General features: G+C 41.6%; 1 protein-coding gene and 1 long non-coding RNA gene across 2 annotated transcripts in view; one reads left to right on the forward strand and one right to left on the reverse strand.

The window, feature by feature from the left end:
- Positions 1-2,139: 2,139 nt before the first annotated feature.
- LOC123580794 lies at positions 2,140-6,283 on the reverse strand. Its single transcript, XR_006703458.1, has 3 exons — positions 6,171-6,283; positions 3,176-3,279; positions 2,140-2,273 (listed from the first exon to the last, which is right to left on the reverse strand). It is a non-coding gene; the product is annotated as an uncharacterized LOC123580794 (long non-coding RNA).
- Positions 6,284-6,363: 80 nt separating this feature from the next.
- Positions 6,364-13,373, forward strand: part of SLC30A5 (solute carrier family 30 member 5) — a 35,206-nt gene continuing 28,196 nt past the window's right edge. Inside the window, exon 1 of the mRNA XM_045446080.1 lies at positions 6,364-6,755. Coding sequence (XP_045302036.1) covers positions 6,673-6,755 — 83 coding nt within the window. The 5' untranslated portion in view covers positions 6,364-6,672. The remainder of the gene's footprint in view (positions 6,756-13,373) is intronic.

Here is a 13,373-nt window from a genome sequence, read left to right on the forward strand (position 1 = left end):
GTAACATGAACCTCACGTTTGCATCACTTTGTCTTGCCTCCCGCACCTTCAAATCCCATGAGGGTGATGCCTCACACCTTAAGTAGTTGCTAAGCATGCAACTGAAAGTTTAGGAAATTCCAGTCTTTTTTAAAGAGTCTGCTAGCCAACTCCCCAACCCTTGTCTTAGAGTGAGCCTTTACCTTTTTTATCCTGATCAGCAATAAATCTTCCCTCTGCCCCAAAAGGAGTTATTACCTCTACCTTCCAAGGCTGTTTGCTATACAAACATCCTTGAAAACATAGTCTCTAACAAAGGCTGTCAATGCCTTTGCTGAAAAGACACGCAGAAACAAAAAAGGCCTATACAGAATTGTCTTTCGGCAAGATTCTTTTCAGTTTGTTTTCCCCCAAAGTGTGTTGCTATCAGCTGAGTTTCTCATCAGTTTGAGAAGAAAGATAATACTGTGTTTTCCTCCACTTTGGAATATAAGTGGTACTGGCACATAGTAGGCCTTCATTAAATATTTCCTTTTTGACAGCTGGGTGGATGAATGGATAAATGGAAGGATAAATTCCTGAAACACATGGGGCATAATTAGTGAATGAATTCTTGAATGAAACTTCAAGATTCACAATAAAATTCTGATCTGCTAGTTGAAAATGTGCAAATATGAACTATATCTCTCCATCTCCTCATTTGCATCCTCCTCGTCACTCCTGTAGATAGTGTTTTTCATTTTTAACTGCCCACATTTAATGTCTGCTAAAAACATTACCCAGAGTCCCTAACTGCTAAGAACTCAAATCCTTAAAACAACACACTACTTCCCTGTATAGCTTTGCAATGGTAGTGTGGAGCCCGTTATCTCTGAGAATATCGATATCAATACCTCTGAGAATTCCAACTCCAACCTGCTTCCTACCCTGGTCAGGACAGATATGGAATTACTGAACATTGTCTTACTTTCCTTTTCTGATATCAAATAGAGGATAAAAATATGTTTGGCATCAGATAAAGTCCTTGTGTGGGTTTGGGGAAGCTTTCTCCACTAAGGTGCAACATATTAGGAGTTGATTTTTAGAAGCATGGTACTGTTTCTTGGTCTAAAGTAAAAAGCACTTAACAAAATCTATGTGCAGTGTATTGTTAGTCAGGGTTTGGTACTATATCAGCCGTACCATTCAGTGTTCTTAATTGCAAACCACCACCTCCAGTCTGACTAGTTCATGCAGGAATGTATCAAGGGATATTGGGTAATTCACGGAACTTTTGTAGGACCAGAGAGCCAGGCTCTGCCACTGGGCAACCAGAAGCAAGGTCCAACCACACCAGGGGCTCACTCGGCCAACAACACCACGGTCACTGCCGCTTGGCACCAGTGACCCCTAGGAATGGACACCAGAAGTTCTGCCATTGATGCTTTCAAAGTACTAAATGCCTCCTCCAGAGAAGAAAAAAAGTGTCCCCACTTGCTGCTTTCTCAGCTGAAGTTAAGTCACACTTGAATATGTCTGACTGATGAGACCCAGGTCATATACCAGAACCCTCGCTTCAAGGAAGTCTAGGCTATGAGTTTTCTGGTTTCAACATTGGGACGGTAGAACACAGCACGTGGAAAATGACCAAAATATGTGTAATCTTATAGTGGATACTGTCAGTAAGGCCTTTGCCTATATGCCCTTGGATCCCTTTCCCGTTATTACACATGCAAGGAGCACTCCTAACAACCGGTACCATCCTCTCATTGTCAGAGAACTCCCAAAATATCCCAATTCCCTTGCATTATGGTCTGAATGTTTGTATTCCCCCAAGATTCATATATTGAAATGCTAACCCCCAAGGTGATGATATTAAGAGTTGGGTCTTAGGGAGGTTATTAGGTTATTATGCTCTGCCCTCATGATTCAGATTAGTGCCTTTATTTAAAAAAAAAAAAAACACATAGATGGGACACCTGGGTGGCTGTCAGTTGAGCATCCGACTTTGGCTCAGGTCACATCTCATGGTTCATGGGTTCAAGCCCCACATTGGGCTCTCTGCTGTCAATATGGAGCCCATATCAGATCCTCTGTCCCCCCATCTCTCTGCACCTCCCCCACTCACACTCTCTCTCAAAAATAAAAAAATAAACATTAAAACAAACAAATACATAAAAAACACACAGAGAGCTAGCTCACCTCTCCCACCATGTGAGGACACAGCAAAAAGGTGATACCAGGAAGTGGATCTTCACTAGATACTAACACTGCCACTGCCAGCATCTTGATCTGGGAATACTCAGCCTCCAAACCTAGGAGAAATAAATGTGTGTGGTTTATAAACCACCCAGTTTATGGTACTTTTGTTATAGCAGCCCAGATGCACTAAGACAGCTCACCCCCATCAGGACCCTCTGAGGTGTGATCTTCACGGTATCCAAGCTCCCCAGTGGGACTTGTCCTGATATCACATCCTTACTTGTCTTTCTTTCCTGTTCTCCTTCCCACTCTCCAGCTTTTCCTGGGAATATTTACTAGTAAGTCACTTTTATTCAAATTCTTACCTCAGAGTTTGCTTCTGGGAAATGCAACAAGTACCTGAAAGTGGACCTAGAATATGGTAAGCACTCAACAAAAGTCATTGGAAGGAAGGAAGCTGGTGCTAAGTTGCCCCTTATGACAACGTCCACCATATTCTTTAATCAAGATTCCCACAAGCGGTTTATGAAACAGGCGCTCCCCATCTGGTTCTCTTACTACATTGGAGTCAGTTGTCACTCATGCGATCAGGAAGAAAGGAGTAAAACAGCTGACACTGAAGGGCACTTTGCCATTCTAGGGGGTAGTCTTGCCTTACTAGTTATATAATAACTGACAATTTACTTAACCCCTTTTGAGTTTAACTCTGCGGCATAAAATAATGCCAACCTTGAAAGGATCTCAAAATTAAATGAGGGGCATCTGGCCAGCTCAGTCAGTTAAGCCTCTGATTCTTGTTTTCTGCTCAGGTCATGATCTCATAGTTTGTGAGTTTGAGCCCCACATTGGGGTCTGCACTGACAGTGTAGAGCCTGCTTGGGATTCTCTCTCTCTCTCTCTGCTCCTCCCCTGCCCATGCTGGCTCTCTCTCTCTCTCTCTCTCTCTCTCTCTCAAAAATAAATAAATAAATAAACTTTAAAAATATTAATAAAGAAAAATTAAATAAGAGATTACCTGGTTCTTAGAAGAACCACTCCAAAAATTTAGTTCCCTTTCTTGCTCCTTCCAGATGATGGAAAGTGAAAGTGAAAGAAAATGTTTCAGCTCCATATTTGTCACTGTGTGCAAATGAGTCAAATGTAGATTAAAAAATAAAAGCTGGGAGGGAGAAGTCTCAGCCCTCCCAGGCTAGCATGAGTTGGCTGTGCCAAAGAGGAGATGACCTACATGATCATGAGATTGGTTACACACAAGAAGACTGAGAAAATAAGGCAATATATTGAGGATAATGGGAGCCATGTTTCTCATTCTCAGGGAAGAGAGGCAGAAATACAAGGGGAAAGTCTGGAATGAAACATCTACAGTTGGATTGTAATTGGAGACATCAGTGTGAATTCCTGATTGATTCAAGTTTGTAATGGAGGCCCTTAAGAGTAATGGAAAGAACGCCTGGGTGGCTCAGTTGGTTAAGCGTCTGACTGCAGCTCAGATCATGATCTCACAGTTCATGAATTCAAGCCCTGCATCAGGCTCTCTGCTGTCTGCACATAGCCTGCTTTGGACCCTCTGTCCCCTCTCTCTCTCTGCCCCTCCTGTGCTCTCCCTCTCTCCTCTCTCAAAAATAAACAAACATTAAAAAAATTTTTTTTTAAGAGTAACAGAAAGCCACTGAAAGACTGCAGGGTGAAATGCAGTGGGGTAGGCAGTTCATTATAAGATTTGCATTAGGAAAATATTACCATATTATGACAAAATGTGGAAAACAGATTGGATAATGTAAAAGACTGAACTTGGAAAATGAGTAAGGGGTTACTGTGGTGTCTGGGTGGCTCAGTTCGTTAAGCTTTGGCCTTCAGCTCAGGTGAGCTTGAGTCCCACGTCGTCAGGCTCTGCACTGACAGTTCAGAGCCTGGAGCCTGCCTTGGATTCGGATTTCTGTGTCTCCCTCTCTCTCTGCCCCTCTCTTGCTCGCTCTGTCTCTCAAAAATAAATATTTTTTTTACTTAAAAAAAATTGGAATGGGTTACTAATGTGGCTGAAACAAAAGTTAATGGTAGCCTAGACTTGATGGTGGTAATAGAAATGGAAAAATTTAGATTGATTCAAGAAATATTGAGAAGGTAAAAAATGACATGAATTGGTGATGGATTCAATATAGATCACAAGGAAGGGGAGGTGTTCAAGATGATAGCTAAGTTGTTCGTTTGCTAAGCTAAATAAATGATGCCATTCAATGAGGTAGAAAACATTAGAAGAGAATCAGGTTTATGGGAAAGATCACGCACTGGCTTTGAAACATAAAGAACTTGAGCTTCCTTTGAGACAGCCATTGTGGAGTTCACAAAATCAACAAAAAGAAATGTTTCAAGAAAAGAGTTCATCTATGTCGACAGCTTTAGAGGGGTGAGGTAATATATGGCTCAAAAATATCCATGAGAGAGCTATTTCAGGGTACTGATGGATGGAGAAGCCAGGTTGAAATGGATTGAGAAGTGACCAAAGGGAAATAGCATAGAGGCACTTGTCCTTCCACTACAACTTCCACAGTTGTAGGAAATGTCCTTATATCGGCCTAAAAGAAAAGTGCCATAATTCTAACCAAATCAGAAATATCAAGTGAATTCAAGCTCACATGTGTCATGTTACCTCGTTTTCTGGGCTCCAAAAAAATGGAACTTGCTCTAGAAAAACAATAGTTACTTGTTAACACTACCACTCTAATTGGAAAATAAAAATTCTACAAAAATTGCTACAGAAAAGTCACTTGGAGTCACTTTAGCTTTTTTTTATGAATTTCTTTCTTTTTTTTTTTTTTAGTGTTTATTAGTTATTTTTGAGAGAGAGAGAGAAAGAGAGAGCACGTATCTGCAGGAGGGGCAGAGAAAGAGGGAGACAAAGGATCTGATTTGGGCTCTACGCTGACAGCAGAAGCCCAATGCAGGGCTCAACTCAAGAACCATGAGATCATGACCTAAACCAAAGTCAGATGCTTAACCAACTGGACCACCCAGGCACCCCTGGAGTCACTTTAGCTTTTAAAGTCATGCATTCCATTGGGGCAGTGAGGTGGTTCAGTAGGTTAACTGTCCAACCTCAGCTCAGGTGATGATCTTGCGGTTCTTGAGTTCAAGGCCCGCATGGGGCTCTGTGCTAACGGCTCTGATCCTGGAGCCTGCTTCAGATTCTATATCTCCCTCTCTCTGTCCCTCTCCCGCTGGCACTGTGTGTGCAATCTCTCTCAAAAATAAACATTGAAAAAAAAAATTTTTAAGTCATGCATTCTTGTGTATTCTATACATGGGATGTGTCATCCCACAGTGCTTTCCTCCCATATCTAAAATCTTATCCAAGTTTCAGGTCAAGTTCTGTCTATCAGTGAGTCTTTTCTAGGTATAATCATATCACCCTTATTTGGGAAACCTTAGCATTTGTGCCTTTAACCTTTACTGTGGTGAACCAGGCCTTGCTCGCAAACTGCTAAATATTTCCACAATAGATTATGAAGCCAGAGCAGGCACAGACAGTGATTTCTCAATCTTTTATAGGTTATTAAGACTCTTTATGTATATTCAAATTAAGTACAGTATTGTAAACCGCTCCAAATTCCATTCCATCTCCCAACCCAGTCCACAAATTTCCCTATCAGTAATAATAACAGTTAACATTCACTGATTACTATGTACCTTTCAAAATGTTCTAGACATTTTCACATAACATATAATCTTCCCAACAACCCTATGACATACATATTTCTATCCCTATTTTACAAATAAGAAAATTGAGATACAGAAAGGCCAAGTGACCAATTATTAAGTGGCAGAGTTACAATTGAAACTGACAGACACAAGAGCTCACGTTCCTAAATTTTTAGCAACAGAAAAAAAAAAAAAAAAAAAAAACCCTAATAAGGCCTGGTCCTCCCTACCCCAAGATTTACTGATGTACCAGGATTAAGTAGCATAGTCTAGCAGCCAAATTTTAAAAGATACTGTATTGTATTTGATCACACATTGTCCATTTTCTATGCCTTCTTCCGCGGTGCTACAAGAATCGGCTGTATTCCTGACGGCACAGAGGTGGCGCTGCAGGGACAGGTAAGCGCGATGGCAGCGTCAATACGAGTTGCTGATCCCGAGAAACGATCCGATCCCGTCACCCGTGTAGGCGGTGCCTAAGGAAGGGCAAGAGAAAGCGAGTGTTCTGTTATGCGCAGGCGCAGGGCTGGGCACTCCCCCGGGAGTGAGGGCTGCTGGGCCCGATGACGTGGCCTGGCAACGTCCGCTCCGGTGCGCCTCGGGGGAGCCCGGCGCCGCCGGAACTGCCCGCGGCCTAGTCCCGACGCGCGTGTGCTAGTGAGCAGGAGCCGGGGACGGCGGCGGCCTGGCCTGTGGGGACCCGAGGGGGCCGCTATCATGGGGGAGTGACGCGCCTGCGCCCGCTGTTCCGCGGCAGCGGCGAGACATGAGGAAACCCCGCGGCGGGGGCAGCGGCGGCGGCTCCTGAGCCCCGGGATGGAGGAGAAATACGGCGGGGACGTGCTAGCCAGCCCCAGCGGCGGCGGTGGCCTCGGGCCGGTGGACGTGCCCAGCGCTCGGTAGGTGTGACCCACCCGGCTCGCGCCTCCAGAGCGGCTCTCCCACTCGCGGATCCGGACGGCAGCTGCCCCCCGGGCGCGCGGGCACCGGCGTCCCTCCTGTCCCATTGACAGCCCGGTGCGCCCTCAGCTCAGCTCGCGCGCGCCGGGAGCCGTCCGTCCTCTCCCTCTGCCTCGGGTGCCTGTGACTTTCATTGGCTCCCCTGTTGCCCGCTGCAGAATGAACGCTCTAAAACCCAGGGCCGTTCTGCTGGAGTTTCTGGTCTGTTCAAGGCAGACCGTTAACCTTCGCTCTGCCAGCCGGCCCACGGGAGACGTTTCTCTGGTCCGTGACAAACATTTCTGTTGGCTCTTTCTCCCTGCAACAGTAGTTTAGTGACTACTTAACCTTTCTGGCGTCTCCCTGCGTAAGTTAGGGGAAGGTGTCACCATCTTCAGGCGAAGAAACCAAAGTACAAACGGATGAACTTCGATATTCAGGTTAACCCCGTACATCAAAAATGCAGCCGGGCATCTAGTTTTCTTTATCTTTCTGATTTTATTTTTTTATTATTAAATGAGAAATGTGTGCTCATGGTAAATACAAAAAAAAAAAAAAACCCACCTCATACACTACAAAAATTTCTAGAATGAAAAGCGGAAATACCACTTTACCAGCCACCCCCCCCCATGTTCCCACTAACCTCCAGAGATAAGTACAGTAACCACTTGCGAGTGTCTCCTTCTTGATTTGTCTTAAGTTCTGAAGTAGTGTCAAAGATGCATAGAATTCACACCAACGGTTTTGTTGGAATTGGTATTTAGTGTCTTCATTTTTAATGAGGTTCTGTTTTTTCCTTACTCCTTTTGAGATTTAAAGATTGTTTTGATAAATCCTTTGAAACTGTAGAAATAGCGTTGCTAACACACCTTTTTTTACTGAAAAGGAAAGAACACATAAAATGCTGGAACAGAACTTTAATCAATTGCATTTTTGTAGTATAAGTTTAATTTTCTAATCTCTTGTAAATAACAGCATCACATATTATTGACCGAACCATGACAGGGAAATGCAATAGGCGATTCTGGTCTGGATTTTCGTAGTAGAGGGAAAAAATTGCTGTAAAGAACAGTAATAGCTCTGTTGACAAAATTAGACCATGGGTGATGAAGTAGCATAAAAATGTTAAATTTTCTGAAGTTGAAAACTTTCCTGATTTTATAAGAAAATGTCCATGTTCTTAGGAAATCCAAATTTAGGGGTAAAAAATGTGTTGTAAGTAACTTATTCTTAAGTGGTTGAGGAAAAAAACGCTGTATTTAAAGAGAGAGAGAGAGTTAATGCGAATGGGACAATTAACAATGAGGGAATCCAGGTAAAGGGTATATGATTCTTGCCACTTTTCTGTAAACTAGAAATTATTTTTATTAAATAGTTTCAAGCTATTATTTATTCAGGAGGTTACTATGTTAAGTAGATGTAGTAAACAGCCTTTTGCTTAGCAGAACTGCTCTTGTAGTTCATCAGAAAAATTCAACTCAGGAGTGATTGCATTTTTAATAGATTCCCAGTTGCAAGCATTTTCCTTTGTCTAGACTAATTATCCAATACTAGTTATAATCTGCAGCAGAAACTAGTTCACAGATCCTTTACTTGTGTGTATTTTTATGCCCAAATTCACAATTTAAAACAATTGTTTAAAATCCTTCTTTTCGGCTTCTGTAAGTACTCTTTGCAGGAAACAGGGTGATGGTCAACATTGTTGGACACCTGTGTCCGATGTGCTTTGAGTATAGCATCTAATTTAATCCTTAATACAGTGCTACAGACTACATAATAGTATCCTTGTTTCACAGATCAAGAAACTGATATATAGAAAAAAGTTTATTGTCAGAAGTTAACAGAAAGAATAACTGAACTAGGAATCAGTTATCCTAAACCCCATGCCTTACATGCACTGATTTTGTTTTTTGTTTACTGGAGAACCATGAGCTGCTGCACTGGGCAAAGCCCAAGAAGCACATTTAGACCCAAACCCAAATTTCAGTAATTCCAGGTTTAGAGAACCAGAGATTTTTGTAATCCTATATATAAAAGACCAGTGATATGTTTGATGGAACTAGTTAATGGCAAATCATGATTTATAACTTGAGTAGGTCAAGTATGTCTCCCAGAGTTGCCCAGAAAGTAGCTCAAAGACCATTGCCCCTCTTGAAGAGCCTCCCTCTCCTCACCCCCACATCTTTCCTTAGTAAATAAAGCTGTTTCAGTGTTTCCCTGCACAATATGAACTACAGATACCTACTTATTAGTATAAGGTTATTTCGCCTTAGCTGGTGTTTCATCTGTAGGCCAGCAGGAAAACTTCATTGAGACTTTAAAAATCAGAGTCCAGGGCAGCTGGGTGGCTTAGTCAGTTGAGCATCCAAGTCTTGATTTCTGTTCAGGTCACGATCTTAACGGTTCATGAGTTCGAGCCCCACATTGCACTCTGTGCTGACAGTGCAGAGCCTGCTCTCTCTCCTCTCTCTGCTCCTCCCCCATGCTTGCACATATGTTCTTTCTTTCTCTCTCTCTCTCTCTATCTCAAAGAAATGCTCTCTCTCAAAATAAAATCAGAGAGTCCAACTTTTAACTAAATGTTAAAATAATTTTCCTAGTTTAATAATAGTAGCAAAAATCTTCAACATGTTACACAGAAAGTCACATAGCAATATCAAAATATGTGTACAATTGTAAATATGTCAATATATAATATATGCATGTGTCTACGTGGAAGTGCAAAGGAAAAGGCTTGGAAGGATGACCAGTTGGTCACCTATGAGGAGGAAGTTAGGAACCATTTTACCTAAAATTTTAATAACAAGCAGCTTCTCAGAAATTACTTTATAGTCTCTGTAGTTTAAAAATTAAAAAGGGAATAAAGAAAATTACTGTCATCATAATAGAGGGGCACCTGGGTAGCTCAGTTGGTTAAGCATCTGACTCTTGATTTTGTCTCAGGTCATTATCTCTCTCTCTGTTGTGAGATCAAGCCCGGTGCTTGAACCTGCTTAAGGTTCTCTCCTTCCCGACTCCCCCCTTCTGCCTCTCCCCCCCTCAAAAAAATTAATTTTTTTAAAAAAGATTATAATATGGGGCACCTGGGTGACTCAGTCGGTTATGAGTACAACTTAGGCTCAGGTCATGATCTAGCAGTCTGTGAGTTCTGCCCCTCTCCTGCTCGCACGCTCTCTCTCTCTCAAAAATACATAAACATTAAAAAATATAAGATAAAAAAATAAAAAATCATAATAGTAGTAAGTTATGAAGAACTATTTTACTTAAATTAATGTTCCCTGGGGCGCCTGGGTGGCACAGTCGGTTAAGCGTCTGACTTCAGCCAGGTCACGATCTCGCGGTCTGTGAGTTCGAGCCCCGCGTCAGGCTCTGGGCTGATGGCTCAGAGCCTGGAGCCTGTTTCCGATTCTGTGTCTCCCTCTCTCTCTGCCCCTCCCCCGTTCATGCTCTGTCTCTCTCTGTCCCAAAAATGAATAAAACGTTGAAAAAAAAAAAAATTAATGTTCCTTCTGACTAAATCTTGTGTTTGAAGTACCAAACTTATTTATTTTAAAGTTTTATTAATACTTTAAACAAAAGTAACTTAGAGGCTTCTGGGTGGCTCAGTCGGTTGAGCTTTGGCTCACGTCATGATCTCGCGGTTTATGAGTTTATGAGTTTGAACCTACCCAGGTGCCCCTCTATTATGATGACACTAATTTTCTTTATTCCTTTTTTAGTTTTTAAACTACAGAGATTATAAAAGTAATTCCTGCATTAGGGTCCTCTTTCCTCCTCTGTCTCTGCCCTTCCCCCACTCACACTTTCTCTCTCTCTCTCTCTCTCTCTCTCTCTCTCTCTAAAAAATAAAAACATTTAGAAAAATAATAAAAATAACTTAGAAATAATTTCTCCTATTGCCCCATCTTGGCAGAACAATTTTATTAAAGATAACTTACCTTTTCCTTAATAACTTCTGGTCATTATGATCTGGTTAATTGAGCTTAAATACATTTATTCGAAGGCTTAATCCTAGTATTAGTATTTTCCAAATGCTGCTGTCTGCTTTGAAATACCCTTTCCCTTTTCTTCCATTGTAATTCCTACTTTGTCTTTAATACACAGTTACACATCTCAAACTCTGAAGACAGACCTTTGCTTCCAAAGTTAGAGTTAGTTGCTTCTACATCTATTTTAAAAGTCCCTTTACTCATTTGGGTCGCATAAATCCTTGTTTGCTTGCCTCACTTTCTTAGGCCTCAGACTCCTTGAGAGCATCTATTCAGAGTCACAGATAGCACCTAGAAATATATTTAGTTGTAACTAACCAAACTAAGAGCTTTAAACAAATAGGGATATATTCTTCTCACATAAAAGAAACCAGCGATTGCAGGTATTTGTTCAGAACCTCAGTGATACCATCTAGGACCCAGATTCTTTGCCTCTGCTTTCTGCCATCCTAAGTGTATCAGCTTTCATATTCAGGCTTGTTAGAAGATGGATAACACTTTTTAGATAATGTTAACATTCTGATAACATTTTTTAGATAAAGCTCCTCCCTTGAAGGCAGAAAGAAGACAGAAGCATTTCCAGCTGGATCTTGCCCTTTTATCAGGAAGAGGGAAGGCTATACTTGAAGCCACCCTGTCAGTCTTCCCTTAGATCTCATTGGCCACATATGGCATCTGGCATATAGTACGTGTGCAAACAAAATTTGAAGAATGGCTAACTAGCCCCATGGAGAATGTACAAGGCTCTTTGCTGACATTGAGAATTCCCACACTGGTGATTTTTAATGTATGTCTGTCTGGTTTTCCTGGTCTTTGTTTTTCCTCTCCCTATCTTGACATTGTTGTTCTTTGTGTCCTTGCTTCTATCCTACTGCCTTATTATTACACCTAATTAAGAGCTTAAGGAGTAAAGCCCTTGAGGTTTCTAGTGTCCCCTCCTTGATTTCATTCTTTTCTTTCATTCTGAGTCCATGCCTGGGTTGCTGATAGTTCAGATTGCCACAAGCTTGGACTGCCACTTAAGGTACTCTGTTTTTGCACTCTATGTGTTACTGTATGAGATGGTACTGTAACGCATAGGTGTAGTTGTAGAGTTCGCATTCTTTCATTTGACTAACATTTGCTGACCACATATGATGACGGTCCCTGTGTTTTGAACTAATAAACAGTGAATTTCTAGCCCAACTTTTATTTTCATTGGTTAATTTTGAATTGCTACCCTGACCAGAATATTTACTTAGCATTCATATAGTTAATATGTTCACTGTACTAAAGTCTATATGACTTTTTTCTCCAGCTTAAATGGGCCAAAATATAAGTTAATCCTAGGTTTTAATGTGCATTTTGTCTTTCATATTTAAAGATGATTTTGGGGCTCCTGGGTGGCTCAGTTGGTTAAGCGTCTGACTTGGATTCAGGTCATGATCTTGCAGTCCATGGGTTCGAGCCTTGTGTAGGGCTCTATGCTGACAGCTCAGAGCCTGGAGCCTCCTTGGATTCTGTCTCCCTCTCTCTCTGCCCCTCCCCCACTCACACTCTGTCTTTCTCTCTCTAAAAAATAATTAAAAAAAATTTTTTTAATAAAGGTGACTTTACTATTCGTGTAGGCCACTACAAATGTATAATTTAAAGATGATTTTACTGTTTGTGTGAGCCACTATAAATGTGTAATAATTACAATGTGTAATAAATTATTATGAATGTGTAATGTGTAATTGAGATGGGAACCCTCAAAGCCTTTGGATGAACTTTGATTTTGTGTGTGACTTATTAAAAAGAGCATACTTGGGCACCTGGCCAGCTCAGTCAGTAGAGCATGTGACTGTTGATATCCGGATCGTGGGTTCAAGCCTCACGTTGGGCATGGAGCCTACTTAAAAAATAAAGGGGTACCTGGGTGGCTCAGTCAGTTAAGTAACAGACCGTTGATTTCTGCTCAGGTCATGATCTCATGGTTCATGGGATTGAGCCCCCTGTCAGTCTCTCAGCTGATATCATGAAGCCTGCTTGGAATTCTCTTTCTCCCTCTCTGTCTGCCCCTCCCTCACTTGTGCGCTCTCTCATTCAAAATACATTTTTTAAAAATTAAATAAATAAATAAATAAATAAAGTGAGCATACTTAAGGGACAGGGGCTTGACCCTAGCTAACTTTGTGGGCTTTAATTTCCCAATCTGTGACAGGAGAGGAATTGAACTAGAGAATTTCTAAGGTGTTAGTGTTCAGTTTTTTCTAGCACAATGTACATTTACTTTCATACTTGTACAATTGCTAGACATTTGGTAGATTTCTTTTGTTGTACTGTGTGTTTTTAGCCAGTCTACAGACAGTCCAAAAACAAAACACACTTGGGGTGCCTGGGTGTCTCAGTCAGTTGAGCTTCCGACTCTTGATTTCGGCTCAGGTCATGATCCCAAGGTTGTGGGGTCGAGCCCCACTTGGGGCTCCACACTCCGAGTGGAGCCTGAGTAAGATTTTCCCTCCCTTCCTGTCTCTCTCTCTCTCTCTCTCTCTCTCTCTCTCTCTCTCTCTCTCTCTCATAAATAAATAAATAAATAGGTAAATCACTTTATTTTAAAGGTGTAAGTTT

Source organism: Leopardus geoffroyi, chromosome A1 (genome assembly GCF_018350155.1).
Source record: "Leopardus geoffroyi isolate Oge1 chromosome A1, O.geoffroyi_Oge1_pat1.0, whole genome shotgun sequence".
Lineage (NCBI taxonomy): Eukaryota > Metazoa > Chordata > Mammalia > Carnivora > Felidae > Leopardus > Leopardus geoffroyi.